This window comes from Manis javanica, chromosome 15 (assembly GCF_040802235.1).
Source record: "Manis javanica isolate MJ-LG chromosome 15, MJ_LKY, whole genome shotgun sequence".
NCBI lineage: Eukaryota > Metazoa > Chordata > Mammalia > Pholidota > Manidae > Manis > Manis javanica.
The window spans coordinates 10,050,374-10,076,604 of NC_133170.1; the positions used below are offsets into that span (position 1 = coordinate 10,050,374).

The 26,231-nt window shown below is 39.6% G+C and overlaps 1 protein-coding gene across 4 annotated transcripts in view; it reads left to right on the top strand.

The window, feature by feature from the left end:
* Positions 1 to 26,231, top strand: part of ITPR2 (inositol 1,4,5-trisphosphate receptor type 2) — a 417,532-nt gene that overhangs the window by 256,043 nt on the left and 135,258 nt on the right. For all 4 annotated transcript variants that reach the window (XM_073223365.1, XM_073223364.1, XM_073223362.1 and 1 more), the window contains exons 38-41: positions 17,196 to 17,304; positions 17,831 to 18,018; positions 24,025 to 24,208; positions 24,907 to 25,163. In XM_073223365.1, coding sequence (XP_073079466.1) covers positions 17,196 to 17,304; positions 17,831 to 18,018; positions 24,025 to 24,208; positions 24,907 to 25,163 — 738 coding nt within the window. The remainder of the gene's footprint in view (positions 1 to 17,195; positions 17,305 to 17,830; positions 18,019 to 24,024; positions 24,209 to 24,906; positions 25,164 to 26,231) is intronic.

The following is a 26,231-nucleotide window of genomic DNA, read 5'->3' on the forward strand; positions in this document are numbered from 1 at the left end:
TTGATGGTGCTAAATGTGTTAGTGTGCACCGAGGTAGAAATCAGTTTGTATAGTTGTTAAACTGCCCAGAGTTTAGAAGAATAATTTTGTACCATCTTGCTTTTAGTTGATGAGAAAATACACTAATTCTGTTATGTTTTGAAGGCTAATTTTTTTAGTCTGCTGCTGTAAAGCCAGACAGCAGTCGATAATTATGCTTTACCTGAAGAATTAACCATAGTTTAAATGCAAATTTTAATTGGACATTAAAATGAGCAATAATATAAGGTCAGCTGTTCATGAAATCTTATTTCTTTTTGGTTATTGTTAGTAACCAAACTTAAAATGGCTTGAATCAAGATTAAAAATGAAGCATTAGAATTAATTTCCCTTTAAAATACAGTTCTCAGCAAGTCAGAAAATAAATGAAATCAGCATTTGAACAGTGCACCTCTGCATGCAGTAGCAAGTTACTGCAGCTGACAGTTTACGAGTGATAGTAGCTGGTTATATAAGTCACCCAAGATGGCTTAATGTACTATTATATCCAGACAGAATTGGCAATCACATGTGCCAAGCCAACAGGCAGGCAGACGAAAACATAGCAATTTACTTCCCAATAATTCTCATCACCTCTAGCCAGGCTGGAACTCGATTGATCCAGTGCAGAGGAGTATCTTTTTGTATGGATTTATTTCAAGCCCAGAAACATCATGACTGTAGTAAATATTCCTATAAATCATTTCTGGACTTCATTAGAAGAAACAGCAATAATCACTTCCCTCTTTGTATATCAAACTAAATTGATAGAAATCCCAGCCAGTATGATCTGTCCATTCATTTGTTCTTTTTTCTATTTCCACCCTCTGCTTTCCTTTTTCCTCTCTCTTTTTAGAAACTGCAGTTAATAGGAAGATCGTTACGTGAGAACTGATTCTACTAAGGAATTTTAGCTCATACTTCCTCCACAGCTGGTAAAGTAACAAAAAATAAAAACAAAATCTTGCTTCGTATTGTTCCTAAGTGTCACAGAATACAAAGTTAACCGACAGATTTCTAAGTACTTCCAGAGGCCTATTAATCCTTAAGCTATTGCTGTGGAAGGGAAATATTTTCAGAGGTTCAAAGACAGGACAAAAGAAAACAGACAAAAGACAAAGTTGGTGGAAAATAGCTGAATGCTGGAGTTGGAAGCAGCTGATGATGTACATGTGGCCTGAAGTCGGTTGATTTTCCTTATGGGTTGCTTTTATGAGACGACAGGGCAGAAAAAGTGTGTGTGTGTGAATTGTGGTAATGGGGATTTGGAGACAATGGGAAATGTGGCCGGGAGAGATCCGGCGAAGATGCTGGCAAGAGGGAGTGCTGTGACTAGTTAAGGGAAACCTGGAAAGGCACTGGTGTCGATGAAATTATATTCCCAGGTGGCTTTTCATGGCAGCTTCGTGACGAGCTTGTGTTCAGGGTCAGAGTGTCTCCAGACAAAGGTAGTCTGGTCAGAATACCTAGGAAGATCACAGCAGGACTGCTGGGGCAAAACCAGTGATTGCCTCTCCAGGTTGACCCCCGTTGGCTTCTGTTGTTTAAGGTAGCACTAAACTAGTGAAGCAGATAAACCTGAAAAGTTCCGTGGCTTACGGTGACAGAAGTTTAGTTACGTCAGCGCAGTGCACGCCGCAATCCCAGCCTGTGTGTTCTGGCCGGGCAGCTCTCCTACAACCTCACTCCCCCAGGAGCCCAGAGCCCTAGGTCCCTTCCTGCTCCGAGCTTTGCCTTTTTGCAACTCTGTCTACAGTGGAGAGGAAAGAACACAAGACGCCACATGGGCCGGTCTGTGTCACATCCGCTCACCTTCAGTTTGCTCATACTGTCACATGGTCCCCTCCTGACTGCACAAAAGCCTCGGCATTGTGGTCCAGTGCGTGCACAAAGCAAAGGGAGGGGATGTTGTGAGCAGCTGGCCAGCATCTGCTGCTTCTAGCAGTAAACCAGAGGGTTGTCCTTTACTCACGTGTTGGCAATGACCGACTGACAGGCCAGGGATATCTGATGGTATGTTTAACAATGGGTTTTTAGGAAGCTTTTTATGTTCCAGAAGAAGCAACGCTACAAATATTCTTTTCTCAAGGGGCTGAAATGTTAGCATCATGGCACTATCACAATGAATCATAATTTTGACTTAGCAGAGGCTCTTAAAATGCAGGATGGAAGCAGCTTTCAAAGCCTGAGAAATCCCCTGGGCATAAATGCATCAAACTGTGCTTCCCAATGATATGCGAAGTGTGGTCCTGTGAAGTGTCTGCCCCAAACGCCTTAGGGTCAAACACTGGTTCCCTGCTCTGTTCATTAAGAGGTAAAGCAAGGACAGAGATGTTTTCAGCTGAGGTTTGAAATGAGGTGAAGAGTAGATGAGGCAGAGAAAGACTCCAGGAGGTTGTTTCAGGTGACAGAAACTGCAAAGCACAAGATTGTAGAGCCCCGAATGGTTCAGGTTGTGTGGAGCAGCATTGAGGAGGTCGGTGGTAAAGGAACTGACGGAGGCTGAAGGGCGAAACCGGAAGACAGAGATAGCTTAGGCCTCAAGGCTTAATTTTCAGCTAGAGTGGGCACGTGGAAATTCCTCTCTGCCTTACCGGCCATCACTTGTTTATACATGTTCCCACGCATGTCCCACGCACATCATGTGTATGTTTACACATGGGTCTCACATATGTTTGAGAGTGACTGCTTTCTGTTTGTCAGAGGCCAGAAAAGGATGAAGAATATTAAATTCATACTATGACTTCTTAGGTGATTTTGAAAAATAGGAATTCTGATTCCAAGAAAAATGTTTTTGTTAGGAAATCATGAAGATGACAGAATGCAGAAGTATTTAGAAATATTTTTTAAATGGACGAGACCGTCCATACTTACAAAAAAAATATAAAACGCTTGAATGTCTGCTAAGCCCTGGAGTTGCACTGATGAACTGTCCCTTACACACCCACGGAGTTTAGAGTTTGGTGAGAAAGTCAGGTACCAGCCAAAAAAGCTGGGTAGGGATTCATTAATGTCTTTTCTTTGCTTCATAACTCTGTGCTGAGTGCTTGCAGAGTGTGAAACTGGAGGATGCACGTTAGGCTAGGGGAGGGGTACCGCCAAAATGGTTTTTCCAAGAAAGTGACCTTTAAGCTGAGATCTGAAAGGTGATGGCTTGGTGGAGACAGGGGGACCAGTGGAATGGCACATGGCTGGGGAGCACAGCGGGGCTTGAACTGCACCCCTGACGGGGGTGACAGTGGCAAACTCTACTTTCAAAAAATTAGACCCCCAGAAGCAACAGACAGCATGGAAGGAGTTGGTTTATGGCGCAGGTGAAAAGAACCTGAGATCACAGGAAGAATGTCAGGGAATCAAGGTGATAGTAAGGAATAGGGAAGAGGTCTGGCAGCAGCCAGGGAAACTTGATCAGAGCAGAGGTATGTTTAATACAGATATTTTTCTAGGTAGAGGTCTTTCTGTTTTCTCTTACTACCAACTCCTGGCCCCAACATGCTTACTGAATGTTTCCTGATTTTTCAGAAAGTTGTCTTTATGTTTACATTAAATTAAAACAAACGCACACTTTTCAAAAATATTTGGGAGGAGCCTGATGAGGCTGATGGCTAACCTAGGTGTTCTGTTAGTTTGCGGTGCGCATCGGACGAGAGATTTGTGAAATCGTCCTGATGCATAATGAAATACTGTCTTAATCTGATTAAAATTTACAGATGCATTTGCCTCCTTTATTAAAACAAGTAGTGTTCCCTCCTCTCCCTCATGCCGGATCTCATGTAATGACTGAACTAAGTGGTCCAAAGTAAACAAGTAGGTTTCCACGCAAGCTGATTATTTCTTGAGTTCTGGGAATAAATCCTGACTTGATTGCCTAATAGTGCAAGTGATATGGGACATGGAAAAAGCTGACGCCATGACTTTCTCATTCCTCCTTCTCTAACCTGTTAAAGGTGTGAATAAGGGGAGTGGTCAGGTCTTCTCAGCAAAGTGGTGAGACAATGTCTCCCTTTCCTATGGAAGCTACATATGTTCTTCTCATATTTTTTTAAATTGTGAAATGGTTGCTGAATAACACTGGCTTTTATGCTACATCTGGAAGATGTGTAGTCTTATTTCATGGGAAGGAGCACAAGGTTGGTGGGTGGAGTACCCTGCTTGTAATTATAGTGTACATTTATTTGGAACGATCAGCATATTAGTATGCAGTGGCCAGATTAATTAAACTCAGCTGGAATAATTCAGTATCGTTGGTTCCTAGAAATGCTAAGTATCTTTAAAACTCTTGAGGTTTGCTGTGAGTCTTATGATAATAGATGCATTTTTATGTCTCTCCCTCTATTATGAATTCTAAAGCAACTTGAAAACCACCCTTGAAAGAATGTTGCCTTCCCCTGCCCCTAAAAGATCCATATCCACTTATCAACAAAATAAATCGTAGCATCTTTCTTCAGGACGACTAATATTTCTTTTTATTAATATTTTGTGACACATAATTTTCATGAAGTTGCTGATTATTTTTAGTTTCCACACCTCAAGTACTGTGAGGTATCCATGGAAACCGTCTAGCCTGTATTCAGTGTGCTGGGCTGCCTACGCACACAGGTCAGGACACAAACAGTCCTAGGTACTAGCTGCATTTCTTGTGCCTTAACCATTAGGCAGTTTTAACATGAAATTGGCTCCTAATTGACACATACAGTTTCATATTTAATTAGCTGTTTGAGCCTCTCTACATTTTACTAACAGATGTAACATTCAAAACATGGGCCATTTTAATACATCTGTTGCACAGATGCACTTAAAGGCAGGAACTTTGTGGCAAATAGTAGTAATAATACCTTAACTGCTTAGCAAAAATGTAGACAGAACTGACACCGTTTTCTTTAAGATTTGTATTTTAAAATCATGTAAAGAGTGGATTTCTTTAACCAATCTGATGGATTTATTTTATATTTCTATAAAAGTTTTATAGAGATAGTCATACACCATAACATTTGCCCTTCTAAAGCATACAGCTAGGTGGTTTTTACTGTATTTACAGATTTGCAAACAACACCCACTGTCTAATTTTAGAACATTGTCATTACCCCAGGAAGAAGCCTCATATCCGTTAGCAGTCCCTCCCGATTCCCCTACCCCAGCTGTTGTAACTACTAATCTACTTTATATCTCTATGGATTTGCCTTTTCTAGACATTTCATGTAAATGAGACCATAAAATATGTGGTCTTTTAATGGCCTTCTTTCACTTAGCATGTTTCCAAGCCTTGTCCATGTTGTAACATATATCAGTCCTCTATTCCCTTTTTATTGTCAAATAATATTCCATGTATGGATATGCCATATTTTGTTTATCCATTTATCATTTGGTGGATATTTTAATTGTTTCTCCTTTTTAGCTATTATGAATTTTGCACATCCACAGACTGGTCTGTATTTTTTACTTTAGCCATCCATGTGGGTGTGAGTGAAGTTATATCAAGAGGTGATTTTTTTTAAAGGACAGCATTTTAATATTGTCCATGCTTCATAAATTAGTTGAATGCATCTCTCTTACTGATTTACTTTTCCATTGCTCTTGATTTGTAAATAGAGACACCTCTTATCTCTATCAATATTGTCAATATCTTTGCTAATTTTAATCCCCAACTCAGAGCATATGATATCAAATCTTAAGGTGGTGGTGAATTGAAGTGTCATATAGAAGATATAGTAGTGAAAATAGGAAAACACTAAGCAAATAGTTTGTAAGATTAAACCCCCAAATTTTTGTTTTAAATCCATCTTGCTTTATATGAACTGAAAAATGGGTATAAAAGTAATACCACAGATGGTGAAGCTTGGTTGTACTACCACACCAGATTAAAAGACAGTCTAATTTTTTATTCAAAATAATATATCTCATCAATTCTAATATGCCATCAATTGTATCACTAGAAAGAAAAAAGAATAACAACAATTGAGCTATGACACACTTTTGACTTTGGGATGACCTGTAATTCAGAAATGTTAGAAGGTGGGAAAAATGTGTGTATAGAATCATTGAAATAAATGGAAAAGAAGATGGACTTGTGTACTTTTTTTTTTTTGAGGCACCCAAGTCAACTATGTCTACCATTACCCAGAGGAAAAAGTAAGCCTTTGAGTACCTCAAAGACATGATAAGTACCTTTTACAAATATGCATTAATATACAGGAATATAAAGATGATATACTAGACACACACATACACATACACACAAAGAAGAGGGAGAGAGTCATCGACTTATTCTCTCCCAGTTTAGGAGTATGAGATCAGCAATGTATAGTCCACTGAAATCATTCTTTTCCCTTCTCTTAAGTTTACTAAGTCAAAAGAGCTGGTTTCCCTCAGATCAAACTTACTGAAGATCGTAAGCTTTCTTTTCAGTCTGAGAATGGTTTGTTTCTTTCAGAAGCTAACTTCTAGAGGTGATTCCCAAGCCTCTGACAATTGCTGTTGATAAAGCAGAGGCTGGGCATGCTGGTGATCTCAAGCGGCTGGGCTTCCGTGACTGCAAAAGGGCTTTGCATGTTATTAAAAATAAAGTATAACTTTCTTCATACCTGGATCCCAGGTACAGTTCTAGATATATAAAGTGGTGAAATATCTGCTGTGGTATTTGCCAAAGGGAATCAAAATGATGCTCAAAATAGTGTTCAAAGGATTATAATAAGCCTAGTGAAAGACTTTCTGGAAAAGCCTCCTTCTAAGGTAGGTATTCGGCACTTCATTCTTTAATGAGCTCAGACATCTTTAGGTTTGTTTGAATTGAGATCTCATTTCTTTACATCATAATTGTATTAGTGTTTTGAAATCTGGTGAATATATTATCAATTTCTAGTTTCCACTATTTCTAAATCATTGTCTCATAGTGTCTCACCATGAAATTCTTTGAAAGTTATTGTTAACATATAGAGCACAAAGAGAAGCCCATAAAAACAGTAATTGCTTATATTCGAGTAGGCAAAGTATGTGTTCTCATTGACAATTTGATGCAAGAAATGATCCACATTATATCCACATAATTTTTAAATGTTATAAACACTAAAGGAAGAAAATAATTTTCATCTGATGAGGGAAAAATGAGAGGATTACCTTTAAGTTTATCTTTAAATATAAATCATGACTCACCCAAACATAATCTTTTAAAAAATACATAGTGACTTGTATCTTTTGATATTACATATTCACACAATATTAGGAATTAATGTTGCTAATTCAGATCCTTGCATGATGTATAGCACCAAGGTAGTTTCTGTGTTTTTCAGTAAAACACAAAAATCCTTTATTTTAACAAGGGAAGACCTTGGAGTAGACTTTTGGCATATTAGTGTGTTTGTGTTAGCCTATATCTGTAATCATTAATTGATATTTTACATTTCAAGTTTTCAGACTGAATTTTGGAATTGTTCATCTTTACTTTTAAGTATTCTAACATTTTGCTTGTTGTATTCCAATACAACTTCCTTCTTTCAGCCACTGAACCACAGTTGTTGAGTTTGTGTACTAAAAATACTTACTATGCAAATAACATTGAATAGATCTCTGGTACTTGCTAAAGTTATATGACATGAGATATAGTATACATATCACAGTCCTTAAATAGATGGCACTCAGCACCAAATCTTATTGGAAAATGTCATGATCTCTCTTGCAAAATCATTCATTCATGCATTCATTCAGGAATATTTATTGAGTCCTTAGTGTGTCTGGTTTTGTGTGAGATGTTGCAGCTGATGGTCAGCCTAAAAGGGGAAAAGAAAGAGCACAGTCCCTGTCCCTGGTGCTCATGGTCTAGTAAAGGGAGATACAGATCATTCAAAGATTGATATAAATAAACATAAAACTAAAACACATGGTGAAGTATATAGTATTATGAGAGGCTTGAGTGAGAACTGATTTGGTCAAGTTAGAGAGGATGACTCTAATGTGGTTGAGCTGAGATCTGAAAGTTGAGTCGTTGAGCAAAGCTGGGAGTAGTGGGTGTTGGGGAGCCATTGAAAGCATGGCTGGCAAAAGGGAACATCATCTGCTAACGTCTTGATGCAGAAGGAAATGTGGTGAGACACTGAAAGTAGGAAGAATACGTAGGTTGGTTCAGAAACAATGACAGTGCTTCAAGATTTCTAGGTGTTGGTTCATGAATCTTCACCTATGCCATGTTATGGATTGTGGTCAGTATTCAAAGAGAGGTGAAAAGCAACAGAATATCATATGTAGGAAGCAGCCATCATGATGTCTAATATTTCTTGAGTATTTTCTTTTAATATAATATGAATTTATATGAAATAATGTACATCACTTAAAATCATAAAGCATAGTAATATTATGAAGACCCATGAATTCCCCAGCCAGCTGAAGAATGAGAACATGACCAACAACTTGTATCTACCTGTGTGCTCTGGCCTCCCTTTCCAGAGACAACACATTTTTAATACCACACTGTGTGTCTTCTAGGCCCTGCTTTTTTTCTCTCTCTCTCAACACGTTTCTGAGATTCACCAAGGTTGTTGCATGTTCCTGTGAGACTCTAGTTCATCATGTTTGCCACTGTATAATATTCCATGCTGTGAATAAACCACAGTTTATTCATTTTCCTGTCAGTGAATATTTGTGGATATTTCAGTGGACTCCAGTTCTATGCTTTGTTTTGCCATCAGTGCTAATAGGCGTGTCTATGATGTGGTTCTGTGTTTCGTGGTGGACATGTTTCCCTGGGAGTGGAACTGCTGAGTGACAACAACGTTTTACATACTGGTTGTACCAGTTTTCATTCCCCAGATTGACCCTTATCCTCTCCAGCACTTGGTTTCTTACAGTTTCTTAATTTTTGCCATCTAGGGGGTATAAAATGTCATCTTATGGTAGTCTTATTGTATTTCCCTAATTATTAATAACAGTGATCATTTTCAAATGTTTATTGGCCATATGTGTTTCTTATATGGAATGCCAGTTCAATTGGTTTTTCTGCTTTTCTACCAGATTATTTTTTTTCTCATTGATTCGTAAACATTCTAATTTATGTGTTTTGAATTCTAGTCCTCTGTTGTTTCAGAGCTGCTTGACTGCTGAGTGGAGAATGAATTAGAAAGAGCATCAAGTGACTATGGGGAGACTCATTAGGAAGCACAGTCTTTCCTAATGAATAATTATTGTGCGATGATTTTATAAATATGTTTAATATTTTTCGTACATTTCTTATGCTAGAAATAAATACTAGGAAGGCAAATCGCTCTTTTCTGGCAGAACATGGGACATTGGTCTCCCTACAAATACTCTTTTTGGAAAAATTGATCTAAACTGGCTTCTGAAGAATTCTGCTCTGTACATGTACTAGGGATGGTTGAAGCCTGTGCACATGTAGGCGTTGTTTTTATGAAACCATAACATACTGATCAAATTTGCTTCAATGTAATCTTCTGCAAAATGACTGTTCCTTTTCATTTTCCTTCTTTTAAAAAATTGTAGAAGGTTAGGGCTGGATATCTATGTCAGCAGTTAAAGCTATAGTTGTCTTCACGGCACTTGGCATTGTGATATCCTAGATGTGCCATCAGTTATGCGAGTCTTATTTTCATTTAAACATTAAACAGAATATTACAATAACTCATTTTCTTCTAACCATTAACCAAAATATTACAATAACTGCTTATGTAGCACTTACTATGGGCTAAGAACATAAAGCTTTTCATATATAATATCTATTCCTTAAAATAGTTTGCAGTATGGATATTACTATAAACAAACGGAGAAACTTTCAGGGCAGTTAGGTAAAACTCTTGAGATCATGAAGCCAGTGGTAGAACCCAGATCCAAACCAGTCACATTGGTCTCTGAAACATTTTCATGTCTGTCAAGTACACAGCCTTCCAGTGCTGTGAACTTTCACGACTTGCACGTGTCATGTGTTAAACTGTGTGTAGATAGTATCTCACTGAATTTTCAAGACCTTCCTTTGAAATTGTGTTTGTTATGTGGAGCTCCTCTTCATTCCAAGTCCTTAAGTATTTCTCTCCTACCGAAGGACCTTGTAAATATTCTGAATTTATTCAAATTTGGCTTCATACTTCTTTTGTCAAAATATTTGCATTGACTGACAAGTCCTCCCTTTTAAGGACAATTTCTCTCTCATATTTTTGGGAAAAGAGATGAGGTCCCTCTCTTTCTCTCCGAGGTGGCGGGGGGGGGGTCCTCTACAGTGGTGTTCCCTTGACACCTCTTTGCAGTCATGTGCTCCCCTTGTTGCCTCCGGGGGCCCACATTCTCTGGGTTGTGGATCAGTAGGTCACAGCTTGGAGCTCACAGACTGCACTGAGAATACAAGACACTGCAAAGGAACGGGAGGGTGGCTCTAAGGCAAGAGAGATTATCTCTCACATATTGTTCCTTGCCTCTTATTATACCACATTGTGGAATTGTACCCCTCTATCAATCTTTTCTAAGTGATTTGGAAATATAACAAGAATTGCTGCACTTGAGGATCTGAAACAGCAAGTTAAATAGGCCTTTTTCCACTCTCTTCCATTGTATATACTTCATGCTGTTATTTAGATCAAGGTTGGTTCTTTCCTTGATTCCCGTCTCCTCCCACCCCTGCCTCATCCTCATGTTCCCCAGCACCTCCCGTGACCTGAATCTGTTACTGACCTACATACCTCACCTTACCGTTCCTCAGGGACACAAGACCTTCGCAGAAGCCTTGAAGTCACACCTTGAAATTTCATTTTCCCAGCCTTCGGTGAATGAGTGCATTTGCATTGGCAGCATACTGATACCATTTTTTCAGGAACAAATAGTACTGGGGTAGCTTTCTGTACTACAGAGTAGTAGGTTATGGGCTCACCTTTAGAGGCTGTGTGCACTGCCATGTAAGTGTGATTTTATGAGGAATGATTTGGCGATGTGTGAGTCTGGTAGTTTTGGAAAATAGGAAATAGGAAATATGGTATCTAAACCATATTTGTCTTGTTCCTATATATTCTCCCCTCCTCTCTTTATGTTCTGGAGATTAGATGAAGACTGCTTACTCAGAAAACTAAACAATTATAAGCTGGAAAACCCATTCTCCAATACTCTGGGTGAGGGGTTGCATACATCCCCAACCTCTGCATGTCAGGAGGCCCTGTGTTTAAGCTGTTGAGGTGTGTGGGTCCATTGAGATTGATGGCAGTCAGTATGCTTCCTGGAAATCACATGCTGAGAGGCTTCTGCCGTATCCCAAAGAAAGAAATAGTTTCCTTTATGCCTCACTAGTTATGGGGTGCACCCCCATGCCCTAACAAAGCCTTCTCCACAACTCTCTGTATAGAATATATTTGATAACCCAGAGAGATGACTGACATCACTCTTATCTCCAGATAAAGAGTGTTTAAAAAATGTTTCAGATGTTTAAAAATCACCATTTGCTGTTTAAATGTTTAAGTTTCACAGATGGAATCAAATGGCCTGGTGAGGATTATTTACATTGAAAAACTGCCATTCTCAGCTCTATGGATTTGAAACTTCTTTTAGTATGTGCTGCAAAATTGCTTTTTGCACCCCCTTCCCTAGCTCCTGACACATGATAGAAATGGAATATGTCTTTACAGTGAAGAAGAAAAATGGTAAGGATGGAAGATGGAAGTAGATTGTCTTTATTGTGGTATATGAATAATAGGTTTTAAAATGTTCCACAGTCTTTTTTTTCCTAAGCCTCTTAACTAGAATTGTTGAGACATCCATGTCTTTTCCAAGATTATAATGATTGAGTCATTGTGTTGATGAAGAGCATCTTGTGAGTATATATAGTAACTCCTCCTACTGAAGTTTGTGTTTCTCATTTTACGAAAGCTGGGAAAAAGCACCATGGGATGGAAGCAGATTACACTCCTTGGAGTCAGTGACCAAGAAATTCACACCCTTAGATACCTAGATTATAGGAAATTGGCCGCATTTTCCCAAAGGACTTTCTTGAAGATACAGTTGATTATAATATAATGATGGACCTAATGTAATTCCTTGAGGGTACAGCTCTTGCAATAATTTGTTTGAAATTAGAAATTACCTTTTTTACCCCTGGGAATTCAAATGAGGAAACATATCTAATCAGACATGTTGTCATTAAATAAAAGGGTTAGGGACACACCAATTAGGCCGATACCAAGTTTAATGTTTACATGAGACTATTTAATTTTTAAATGAGACTATTTGGAGACTACAAGTACATACAATCACCTCCTTGAAGAACTGCTACAACTGGTTAAGTAGCTAATCATTAGTCTTTGAGGGTAAACCCTAAATGAAGCATCTTTCAGTTGTAATTTTCATTACGTTTTGAATTTCCTGTTTATGGCTTAGTTTTCCAGGATTCCAGTTGTGGTATCATATTTTGATGATTTCTTCATTACATTGTACACATGAAAGAACACTTTTCCAAGGAAAAAAGGAACAAACGTGGAATCAGTACTTCAAATATCACATCCTTGACCTCTTCATTCCTAATGCCGCTATCTCCTATTCAGGCGACAGCATTGTGTTTTCTTGAAAATCAAAGAAAATCTTTAGTCCTTTCTAAGATTCTTAGATTTTTGTTATCCTTTCTACCCACAAAAGGCAGTCATTTCTAAGCTTCTTAATTTTTGATACATTGGAGTTGGTAATACAGAAAGTGGTCAGGAAAAGAATCAGTCTTCCCAGAGATTCACAAACTGTCAGCAGGTCTTCTCTGGCCACAAAAGATGTCTTTTTATGGGGATGTTCTGTTGTAATTTCAGAAGGTGGTTGTTAGTTTTCTTGGCTACAGTACATTCAGCACATCTGGGATGTGTTCACATGGAGACCTTGGCCAAAAGCTGTGTCTTGCGGCCTGGAATTGACTGATACTGAAAAGACTGGAAAGGACATTCTTTGATATTTGGCTTAGTCCAACAGACACCTTCCATGGGAAGCTCAGTCAGGAATTCAGCTCTGGAATCAGAGAGAGGGCACAGAAGTCAAACTTCTCAATGGTTATAACAATTTTTTTCAAAATGGTTTAATGTACTTTTGGTTCTTTCCCAAGTTTCTGCCATAGCAATTATAATTCTGCCTCAGACAATTATTTCCAACCCTGGAACCCAAATTTTCTGACAGTGGTTCTGCAATTACTTCATTTGGCTTAAAGCAGTTTGGGGAAATGACCCGCAGCAGAGCGATAGCCTCTGTAACCCATCACAGAGAGCTCAGGCCATCGAGAGTGTCCCAAGCTGTGCTGGGAGCCAGTACTCGCCTCGCATCCTTCTCAAGGCAGAACTTGGTGTTTGATGACAGCGGTCCATTCTGCTACACTTGTGATGTAGCAATATCTGAAGTTTTCCAATCTTAAATGAAGGTGACTGAGAGAGACAGACAGAATCCTGTTCCATCTATACCTGTTCTTCATTCATTTTTTGGCACCGAAGTCAGCTTTCACTTAAAACCTAGGGTATTTGAACCAAGGTAGAATTTTTTTCCACTTTAGTTGGAGTTGTAAGGGCTTTCATGTAGTGAAGTATACCCATCTTAGCTGACAAGTGTGTATGCCAAGGACTAGTGAATAGTGGACAAGCAGGGATTTTTGGATTTTTCAGGCTTCTTAGTATTTATGATTTTTGCCATGTCCTTTGTACATTAGACATCTTTTGACTCGTGGGAAGGTATGGTATAAAGTGTGAAAGTATGTACAAATGTACTTTGTCAATTGTAAGCTGTTTTGTGACCTGAGTAATATTAATACTGACAACAATAGCATCAGGTCTACACAACTTAGGTAGCACTTAGTCTGTGCCAGGAACTATTCTCAATACTTTACATATTTTTACCTACTTCTTCATCACAGAAACCCAAGAAGGGTAGGTGTTATGACTATTCTGTCTGACAACTGTGGGACTGAGGCCCAGGTTGGTGAAGTAACAGCTTCAGTCCCCCAATGAGTATGTAGCATGCAGGGGAGTAGAGCCCGGGCAGCGTGGCTGCAGAGTTAAGGGCAGAGATACTGGAAGGCCCCTCCCCTTTCTGTGGCCTTCTGAATATTATGTAGTTAGAACATATGTGGCTTCTAGTTAGGCTGGAATTGGATATGGGAATTTAAAAAAAATCGAATAGCTCCTTGGTTCTGATGTTTATGAATTTGATAAGTACCTGTGATCTCATTTTAGACCAAAGAGAATTTAGAAATAATGGCAAATATGATGTTTATTTTAATTTAATGTGATGCAGCTCTGCTCTATGGATGATTCTGAACAGCTTTATTCCCCTAGCAATATAAAGGGCATTTAAAAAAACAAACAAAAAGAAACAAAGAGTAAAATGCAACTTTCCATTTCTTCTTTTTTTAAAAAAGGTACACTATTGTTTATTTACCTCTTGGTTGCTTTCTTGGAGCCATGGGGTTAGAAGGCTGTCTTTCAGAGAACAAAAAAAAGGAGCTGGTTGACAAGGACCCACTGTGCCACTCAGAACAGCTCTCTTCCAGGGAGTGACATTGACTTGTGCAATTTCAAGAAAAACAGACCTAGCTTTTTGTGTTTGTCAGCTTTATTCATTACACTTGGGCCAGCTCTACCTTACAGGGTTAGAGTGAGAGGCAGCATTTTGGTCTGTAGAGGTGAGAACTATGATTAGTAAAACAAACTGAGCTACCCTTAAGAGAAATTTCTTACTTTAGTTAATATGTGCCTAGATTTTTCTCCCAACTTACAACTTCAACCCTGTGGTTGATGGCTCTTCAAGTCCTCTTACAGCATCTCCTTCTGCTATAATAAGATACACAGTAAAATCTCACTTTACTCAAAAGAAATGATTATTCTGTTTTTTCTTCCCCTTGTGGAAGGATCGTTCTTTGGTCAGATGGAATGAGTTCAACTCAAAAGGCTTTCTCTTCAAAGAATGAAAAGACAGACTTTACATTGCTTACGTGTCTCTAGGTTCTCTACTTCTTCCAAGACTAGTCATCACCTTTACTCACTGCGCCCCAATATAAAAAAGCCTTAAAGGAAGAAAACATGAAATAGGGGGCAATAACAAATGTGCGTGTTCTAAGAACTTAAATATCTATAAGTAAAAGTCACGATAAGGATAAAGAACTCCAGACATTCTGAATGTCTGTTAAAATTCTTGGCACTGTGACATTCAGAACACTGACTGCTCATTGATGTGCACAAGGCAGCTTTGCTCTAATGCTCTTGTGGGTTAGTAGGGCAGGTATGCATGTAAAGCCACTTTGGAGTCGACTGTTTCCTCTTCGGGGCTTCCATAGGTTCTGGTCCATGTCTCTGTTATGGAGCTGACCTTGCTGTAAACTCCCTGAGGGGACGGTTACGTCTTACTTACTTAGGATAGTGTCCAAAGCACAGTAGGTACGTAATGAACATTTGTAGAAAGAAGAGGGGAGCTAGGGTTGTCCGTACGCAAGGAGGAGGAAGGGCCTGTCAGGCAGAGAATGTGAGCAAAGAGAAAGACTTGAAAGCTGTGGGAGAGAAATCATGTCGTAGTTCAATCTGGTTAAAATATAATGTGCAAAGGGACTGTTGGAAGCTACGGTTGAAAAGATAAGACGGGAGGGATTTCACAAATCATTGTCAAGATGAGGGGTTATTAGATGACCCCTTAAGTTTGCAGCCTAAAGGATCAAAGTGATTGTGATTTCCTTAAAATAAATTGAAATGGAAAGGAAAACAGGTTTAAGAGAGGAGGACTATTCCTTTCTGAAAAACTGAGTTTGAGGTGCTTGTGGGACCTCCAGATGAAGATAAGGAAACCTAAGTGGAAACAGGGCGAGAAGCTTAGAAGAGTCAAGATCAGGGCGGAAGAAACGCGTTTGGCAGGCAGAGCTGCAGAAGCGATTGTGAAAGCAGGGAGCAGATGGGAATGCTGGGAGAGGGAAGAGGAGAGGGATGCAGTGAGGACTGCGAATGAAACCTCAAGGGCTTGAGAAAGACACGGAGCCGTAGGAGCCCTGCGTGAGGACACGGCCCGGATTTTGCAGTCAAGGGTTGAGTTCTGGTCTTGCTCTACCACCTGTTAGGTGCATGATCTCCAGCCGATTACATGAGCTTCTGGGCCATAGTTTCCTTATCTGCAGTCTAGGAATGACACCTCAGTAGTTGTTGTATTAGTTTAAATAGCTTTTAAAAGTATTTTTAAAATAATACTTTAAAAATCACTCTTATGTATTAAAATAGCAAGAGCCAGTAAAATGGAAGATTTGGAGTTCCCTATATTATGTATGTGTGAGCAACTATATTGCAAAGTATGTTATTTTTAAAATGTCTTGTAATCGGTACAAAGTTGAAGATGTAAGAATTTTCTAATTACAACTGACCCTTGAACAACATGAGTTTGAACTGTGTGGATCCAATTATACACAGATTGTTTTCAATGAGTATGTTGGAAAAAGTTTTTGGAGATTTGTGATAATTTGAATAAAGATTTTTTACACTATCTTATTTGACTGTAAGAATATAGTATATAATGCATATAGCATACAAAATATGTGTTAACTGTTCATGTTAATCGGTAAGGCTTCTGGTCAACAGTGGGCTATTAGTATTCAAGTTTTGGGGGAGGCAAAGTTATATGCAGATTTTTTACTGCATGGTGGTTGGTGCCCCAAACCCCCATGTTCAAGGGTTAATTGTACATGTTTTATAAAGTAATGCACTGTCTTCTAAATAAATGTCTTGAACTTTAAATATTCATTCTGTGTTTACCAAGCTTAGTATTTTGAGCTGATGTATACCCAGCCCTTTTCTAGCTCCTTTCACTAAACTCCTCTAACCAAGGCCTCTGCTTTCCTGTTCTTAGGGTATTTATTAATGTGTGTTTTATTTAGGTACCACTACTATGCTTAACAACACCGGAACCTTCAGCTTTTAAAGCAATTCTTAAATTTATGTTGCATAAATTTTCCTAGTACATTCTATTGTGGTTTTCCTAGTACATTCTTTCCAAAATAACCATATTTTATTCCTTATTTCTGGGAGAAGCAAAATTATTATTGACAAACTTTCATCTCAGGAAATATCATGCACTGTAAAATGACTTTTCCATATCTCAACAGCATTGATAAAATGCATTTTAAGTGGCATTTTAATGTACTGATATTCCTCGCATTTACTAGAAAAAGAAACAACCAGCAATGCTTTTCTTATCCTTTTTATTAGGGTACCACATTAAGAAAAATACTCTTGAATCGGTACTTTAAAGGTGATTATGGAGTTGGCATGAGTGGACCCCTCTCTGGAACCTACTGCAAATCTGCACAAGGGGGAGGTAAAAACAACCATTTTCCCCTCATTCTAGAATTCTCATCACATACCTTCATGCTGATGTTACTCAAGCATTGTACTTAAAAAAAAAAACACAAGTAAAAGCAATTCATTTAAAAAGCACTATTAAAAACGTTTGTACAGGTATGGGTTCACAAAACAACAGATTTGAACATGAGAATTAATTTTGCCTTTGGAAAACAGTTAAACTAAATCATAATTTCTTAGCACAATTTCTTAGTAAAAAATAAAGCTAGTTTTCTTTTTCTAAAGTATTTCTTACTAAGAAAAACATTTACTTACAGGTGTCATACATTTAATAAAAAGTTATGTTTTTACAAACTGAAGATTTTTTTTTAAACCCAAGCTTCTTTTATATTTAATTTTTTAAGGAAAAAGTCCCAGTGACAAATATTCTTCAGGTCTAAGAATTTGAGAACCTTTTATAAGAATAATGTCTGTAAAAAAAAACAAAAACAAAGAATAATGTCTGCGATTACGTTTTGTTTGTTTATTTTTCCTCATCGCAGGAAGCTTTTCTGGACAAGATCCTGATAAGGTGGGGACACCAGTGTCAGATATTCAGTGCCTGCTGGATAAAGAAGGTGCGTCCGAACTTGTCACCGATGTCATCGTGAGCACCAAAAATGACAGGATTTTTTCAGAAGGCATTTTACTTGGCATTGCCCTGCTCGAAGGAGGAAATACACAGACTCAGGTACCTGTTTATCATGCTGAGCATTATTTTGGTTATTTGTACTTCTTATTTACTTGTCATAGATACCAAGGAAAGTAGTGTGGTTTTTAAAATTTATTTTAGCTTCTCATGATTGTCTAAAAAATCCCAACAACCTCGTATCACATTTTCCTTACAAATCTATTCAATTTGCTGTAGAAACTACAGAGCTCCACAAATTCTTCAGTGAAGCAGAACGTTCCTTAGAAGCATTCTTCCAGCATTACACCAGAAATTCTGGTTTGTTTAGGAAAATTTCAGGCTGACTTTTGGCAGGAAAAAAACCCAACAGTTTGACTCACCTAAGAATTAAACACTGAAAAAAAGAATTAAATGTGTTAGTTAAGTGAGGGAATATATAAAACTGCTCACACAGTATTGGCATTTCAACTGGCTTCCATTACATTCACCACCCACGTCAGCACATCCCTCCCATATGCTTCTTTAGAAGTTTGGGATGTACCTCCACTTGTGGCCATAAATATCCCAGTGTATCTTAACCGGATGCTTCTGAGTAAGTGAAATTTTCGCTGGTGGAAGGTTGTTCACTCAGCTCAGAGGGGTGATCGGAAGCCATCATTCGTCACTCAGTACTCTACTGCGGGAACCAGCATGCTCACCTGCACGCAGGGATCAGACCATAGTTTCCAGAAGGTACACTTTGAAACTCCGGCCAAGTTGCCCCTGGGCTCCTCCAAATCCAAGGGCAGAGTGTGGAAGTGTTGGGAGCCCGAAAGCTGGAAGTGTTCTCGAAGGACACATGTCATCCCCCTAGGAAGTGTTCTGAAAGGACATGTGTCATCCCCCTAGCAAGTGTTCTTGAAGGACATGTGTCATCCCCCTAGGAGGTGTTCTTGAAGGACATGTGTCATCCCCCTAGGAGGTGTTCTTGAAGGACACATGTCATCCCCCTAGTATTGCTGACAGCTTTCCTGCCCTGTCTGTTTCCCTGCCTCAGAGAAGGAAACTATGCACACAATTGATTGGAAATTCCAGAATCCATTTCCCCCATTCGTGCAATTAGAAGCTACATCTAATTAAAAACGAGACCATTCTCCTTTATCAATCCATCACAAGCAGTGAACAGCAGGAATTCCACTGTGTGGCACCTACCCAGTAGCAGGTGGCTTGAGAAATAATGGCCTCATGAACAGCGGATGTCACAGGGACCAGAAAACAACCTCAAAACACTCAGTTACAATAATAAGTCCTGAAATTCTTGCAGTACTAAAGCTGCAGCGCGAATTCCTCAGGGGGACGCAGGGGAAGGGCGTGGTGGATGGATATGAGTGGGCTTCCTTGGAAATCATCTTGTCTTCTACAACCAGATGTTGAGTTGGGACTTTCTTAAGAAATCGTGTGGCAACTACATAATGTTAGATGCAGATTTTCCAGGTAGGACGGAAGCATCTTTTTCGGCATCTCAGGTAGATGCAATCTTTGAAATTATAGCACTTTCTGGATTTCTGTTTCTGGGCCACTGAGGGTCATTAAGTGAGGTGACTTCACCTCCATGCCTGTGTATGCTTATTTCTGTCCTCATGTGGTGAGAGAATAAGCTCCCCTCCACTCGTAAATTCTTGACCAGTTGTTCTGTATATCGCTTCACAACCGAACACCTTTCAGTCCTTTTTATGTGACATTTCTGTGGCCATTGTCACTGGAGACTCTTCTTTCTTTTTGAGACTTTCTCAGCTGACACCTCAGGGTACCATGCTCTTCTCTTTCTACCTCCTACCATTTCTCCTTCCCCTGTTGTGCAGGCTCCTCTTCTGCTTGGCTCTTGCATCCTGACACCTCCCAAGTTGCTTTGCACTCTCCTCTGTTTCTGTTGCCTGTTCCCCAGCCTGGGCACATGATTTCCTCATCTTTGGCTTCCACTCGATGCTGATGATTCTCATCTCACTCACTGAAGTTCTACACTCTACATCCAGCTATCTTCCAGAGATATTCAGTGGCTTGCCCCACAAGTACCTGAAGCTCAGCCTGTCCCAAATGGAATCCACTGTTCTCCATCCAGGATTTATGGCCATAAACAGACAGGGCAGGAAAGCTGTCAGCAATACTAGGGGGATGACATGTGTCCTTCAAGAACACCTCCTAGGGGGATGACACATGTCCTTCAAGAACACTTGCTAGGGGGATGACACGTGTTCTCCATCTCTTCTCTTGTTTCGCGCTCTGTCAGTGACCGGCAGCCCGTCTGCCCAGCTGTCTGACCAGCAGCCTAACGCCAGCCTTGACCTCAACTTACTCACCTTCCCTCCCTTCCCAGACAGCTCACTGAAGGCCGCCCTCTGCGTTTCTGCCCTGTGAACACCTTCACATCCATACTTTCCATCTCTGCATATTCAGTTCTCAATACTGATCCTTCTTATTTTCACCCAGACCATGAGGAGTATTCCGGGAGGTACCCCCGATCCTAGCGTTGCCCTTCTCCAAACCATTCTCCACATTGTCTTCCAAAAGGCGTGTCATTCTCCTGCTTAAAATCAGTCTTGCCCTGTAAAGGAAAACTGCCTACTGTGGCCCATCAGATTCTTTGTGATTCAGTCGCTGAGAATTTTCCAGCTTTCCTCTTCTATCCCACCTCTCCTGCTGCTCCACCCCCTCTCCTCTGGTGCACCAGCCATACCAAGCTCTTTGTGGTTCCTCAGAGGTGCTGTGTTATTTCTCATGTTGCTTTCTCCTCCTTGAGGACTCAACTCCTGAACTTCTCTTGGAAGCCTTCTCCTGTCACATGTCCCACTGGGCAGAATTGTCCACTGATCACTGTTATGCCTCTGCTATGTCCCACTGACATCTCCAATAGCATTTCTTTCACTTACTGTGCCTCTCTATGTGTGCATCAGGTTCTGTCTAGGAAATTAAAGGTTGAGACCATACACTGTTCATCTTTGTCTCCCTTGTGTCTGGCACCATGTCTGGCCCAATCATGGGGTTCAGTAAATGTTCAGGAGTATTGGCCGTATGAGTGAATGGACCACATCACATTCTGCCTCCCTCATGATGCCCTCCCTGCCTGCCTGGGGCCTTTGGCAAGCACTTCTTTATCGGAGCTCCACAGCATGTGCTTCTGTACTACTCACCTGGCCCTTTTCCTGTGTGACTTTGTTTTATTGTTATTTACATGACAACCTGTCTCTGTGATTAAATTCCATCTTTCCCAAAGGTGGGGATCATGTCCTGTTCTTTGTATCTGCAGTGCTTTAGAGCCAGCCAACAAACACTCGGTGATAAAGTGGCACTGACTTATTTTTGTATATGAAAGCCTTCTGTGCCAATCTCATTTACCAGCCTTCCCCTATTTAGGTGTGTCACTTAGCTGCATCCTTACATAACCTGGAGGTCTGCTGTGCGCTCCTGTCTCTAAGAGGTCTTGTAAGGTCAGCTTGACCCCTGTTCCCACCCTTTAATGGTGTAAAGCCCACTCCTCCCCAAGACTTGTGCCAGTCCCCAGGGGGTTACATTCTCTTAGTCTCCTTAGCCTCTCCTGTCTTGCTTCCTTAGCTCATGGGTTGTCTTGACATTCCTCCTTCTGAAATACTGAGATAGGAATCTGATCTCCTTCCTTAATTTCTAGGACCTAAGTCCTTCCTCGTAAGGACGTGAGTCATTTTCTGTGTGTAATCTACTTTATTAAAAACTGGTTGAGGCTCAGGATAGAGATACTTAAAATTTCCAATGAGCACTAGCAAAAATAAAAATAATACCTTTTAAATGCCAGGCGGTCTTCTTGGTGCTGTATCTGTATTAACCTGGTCAGTCCTCACCACGCCCTATGCGGTAAGTCGGTCTGTCTCCGGTTCTTTTAACCGCTGTGACATCTCCCCTGTGCAGTGACGTCTCCCTCCGGGGAACTGTCACCGGCGAGTCTCCCTGAAGAGTGCCCTGGCCGCCCCCCCCCATCACTGCGTCTCCCTCCTCTGCTCTCCCCTTTCTGGTCTCCCCCTTCCTTTGTCACACAGACCTGTTAATCCATCAGTCTTGGTTCCTTTATTTAGGGTTTCCCTTTATTCACCGAAGCTTATGGAGGTAGTTTCCTAATCAAAAACCATATCTTCCGTAAGAGAAATCCTTATGCTACTGTTGAGATTTTATAGAAAAGTAGATAACATATATACATATATATATGTATGACATAATTTTTATTAAAATCATTCAGCTTTATAGAGCCCTGATTTTAAAAAGATGTAGTTTATGTAAATAATCTGTTATTTTGAGTTTAACAGATTATACATTTAGAGTCAGAGAATCTGGATATAAATCCTAGCTCTACCACCTGCTAGTTATATAATACTATTGGGCAAGTCATTTACCTTCACAAAACCTTATTTTATTAATCTATCAAATGAAAATAAGAACACTGTTCATCACACAGTTGTACTCAACCTGTCAATGAGATCAGGTATGTAAAGGGACTGCATAAATGATAAAACCTTGTTTTAATAGAGGCACCAAGTCCTATAACTTCTTCATTAGTATATTAGAAACCTGCTCCACCTTCTAACCCCATTATATTAAAAACATTAGGGTTTAAGCATCAGCTTAATTTGTGGGACTGTTGAGGTCAGTGAATGCTGCATTCATCCTCTGAGTTAATAGAAGCAGCTCCACTCTTTGCCTGTGGTTGCTATGGTTACTGTGGCTTTTTGGCCTGCTTGCTTGAGGGGTTGCTAGCCCTCTGCTCAGAGCTTCCCCTGGTAGACAGGGAACTGACTCCAGGGCTTCGTAAAACACTCTGTGAATATACATCAACTTCACCGAAAATTGCAGAGCAGGAATCCATTTCGTGACCTATGTCATCAGAGGCTCACCCACGTGTCCCCGGGCCCACAGGTTGTGGTTCCAGGCATTCTTTCAGGAAAGCATATCTGCAGGAGCCACGTTCCCCAAAAGTAGCTCTTTTGATTTATTGGATTATGGTTAATTCTACTTGATCTGGAAATGGTAATTTTTTAAATGTTTTCTTCACATTGCCTCTCATCAAGGTCAAATAACTCTCTTTTAGTCAGTACAGTTACTGGAATTATTACCCTTATTAATTATTTTTTACTTTATTTCTGTTGTTTGTGTTGTGTCTGTCCTGTGGTTTTAGTATTAGTAACTTAAAAGTTCCTCACCCAGTGGAAATTTTATCTTCTGCAGGGGACGTCACCTCTCCTGTCTCCTGCCTCTTCTGAATTCTTCCATAAGTCACTAACTAGACAATAGTTAGGGCAGGTATTCTCGAGGTTCGGTATTTCCATCTCACACTAAGATATCTTTTACCATATTTTGCAGTTGAATCTTCTTTACATCATTTTTTGCCCTAAAGTGGGATTCGTTTTATGCATTTTACAGCGAGCTTGTCCAAACCCCATGCCAAGCAATGTGGCTAATGAAGCACCAATAGAACTTAGTGCATATTTATCAGCGGGTTCCTCTGAGTGAGGCTGCCATGGTAACACCTCCTAAATTAAATGTACTGTAATTTAGATAAAAAGAAAAACAGTTTTTTGTAACTCTCCATAAACGCATTTACCCAGGATGATCATTGGATTAGTGGCTGTTTTCCACTCTAGATTACAAATTCTTGAGAGCATTGACTGTGATTGTTTTTCCTTTTAGTTCTATCCCTAGTTTTAGCATTGGGCCTGGCACATAGTAGGCAGTCAGTAAATATGTGTTGAATCAAGACATGACTTTATAATAACATAAAAATCAAAGAACTCTGCATGCGACTTCTTACAGTACCCTTGTAAAATTTTTAAAAATAAATAATCAGTAAGGATGAATTAAATAACAAATGAAAATATGTCAGATTTTAGCAGAAAGTGCTGAGCAAATATAAGGTATTATTAGTGCACATTAAGTAGTACAGGAGACCAGCAAATGCTGTTAATTTATGTAATAATAATGGACAGCATGTTAAATGTGTGTTTTATTCATAAAAACATTATTTTTCTCCTCTTGGGTATTGATATCCTAAAATATGTTTTCTTGCAGTATTCTTTCTACCAGCAGTTGCATGAACAAAAAAAGTCAGAGAAATTCTTCAAAGTTCTGTATGACCGAATGAAGGCTGCTCAGAAAGAGATAAGATCAACAGTGGCAGTGAACACCATAGACTTAGGAAACAAGAAAAGGGATGATGACAATGAATTGATGCCCTCTGGCCCACGATTGAGAGGTAAAAAAATACTTGAGTATTTGGGAGGATAGAGTGAGAGAAAAGAAGGTAATGCAATTTTTTGACCTTATTATCTTTGTCATCTGACTAAACTTAGTCTAATTGTCCTAACTATGGCTGTGGGTCTGGAGCTCCATCCTTAATTTATTACGGTTGTGGAGTTGACCTTGAGATAGCTCTCTAACAAGGCATTATCAGTGCAGAGCAACTAGTGATGTGAAAATGTTTGATTTAGTTGTGGGATGTGTGGTAAAGAGCAATGGCCCAAACCTTTTGAGTGTGCATGAAATTAAAACCTAGGAACAGAAATCTTAACCCCATACTCTAGCGAAAGATCCTTGGTATTTTGAATAACCAACCCCTCAGTAGAGCAAATCTCAATCGTATAAATATTACCATTTTGAAGTTTGCCGTATTTCTCCCACCTTCTTGTATTCCAGAACTCTCCTATTTTTTTATTTATCAGAAAGACATGAGCCCTTTTAAAACTTGGTTGAACACTAAGTTGTTTTTTCATGTCTCAGTGCAAATTAAACTTTTTGACTGCCACCTCCGATTATTTTGGGGGAAATGGTTGCACCCCTTGTCAGATGATTTTTAATTCAGTTGTTAGAGAATTTGGGTAACTGGTTATCTTTTTTCTTTAATGAATACAAGGAAATTAATTTGGGAGTACGAATACTCTGCTTCCTTTTCAGTAAGAGATTCACCATTACATTTAAAAGAGGGAATGAAAGGACAGTTGACGGAAGCTTCTTCGGCCACATCCAAAGCGTACTGTGTGTACAGAAGAGAAATGGACCCCGAAATAGACATTATGTGTACAGGATCAGAGCTGGGAAACGCCGAGGAAAAGTCTGCCGAGGAAGTGACCATGAGTCCTGCCATCGGCATCATGCAGCCCATCCTGAGATTCCTTCAGTTACTGTGTGAGAATCACAACCGAGAACTGCAGGTACATGTTCTGTTTTGTGTGAAAGCTGAGGATACAGCCTGTGTTTATTGGTCATCAAATTCAAATAAAACTCATAAGCAGTTTTGGAGAGATAATCAATAAAACCAATAATGTTCTTCTGAAAGGGGCAGAAACCTTCGGGTCTAAGTGAAGAAAAATGACAGGGAAGTTCCTTTATGCATGAAAAACATCAGGCCTAGAGACTACCATCCCTCACATCCTCAGCTCACGTCTTTTTCCTCTGTGGGCATCCTCTAATCCACAAGTCCTGGTGTTTGTTGATTTAGGTCACGTTTGCTTCATCTGTATTTTTCATGGTTTTTATAGACTTCAGGGGCTTTCATCATGTCCAACTCAAATCACGTTTCTTGAGTGAGAGTACGGAATATATTTATATGACTTCATTAGAAATGGAGTTAATATAGAAAAGAATGTTTTACAACAATGAAGGGTGGTACCTTTGTAAATGAATCTAGTTCTGTTCTTGTATCTTCTTTGGTATATTTTCCTTTGCCAAATAAATGTATTTGGTACCTAGGAATTTTGACCATTTAAAAAAATGTATTTGTGTACTGTGCTTATGTCACCTGGCAAAACCACACGAAAGGTGGAATAGTTTCTAAGAGCATATATCCAGTACTGGAGACATAACAGAGTTTGAAGTTGCATTTTCTAGTAGGGTCTGGAGTGTAGGTGTTCTGAATTTCTAAGAGATGGTAGAGTCATAGAGATTGAATTAAGTATCCTCCAAAGGGATGGAAAGCTCAGGAATTAATGAATGGTAGAAGTCATGACTCCTGTGGGCCATTCCACCCCCAAGTTAGAGAAGGGGGTGCTGCAGGCAACAGCCAGAAGCGTTACTTCCTGAGGCGGGATGCTGGCTATGAGGCTGTGTGCTTATCCCCACCCATTCCATCTGTCCGGGTGGTGGGCAGTTATATCAGATAGTGTCTGATCAGACATGTTACTGATAGCAGTGCGAGAATCCAACAATTCTTAAATCAGTATTCATAAAATAGTTTTGTTTTAATAATAAATGGTAGAAGTATTCATAATAGCTCATATGTG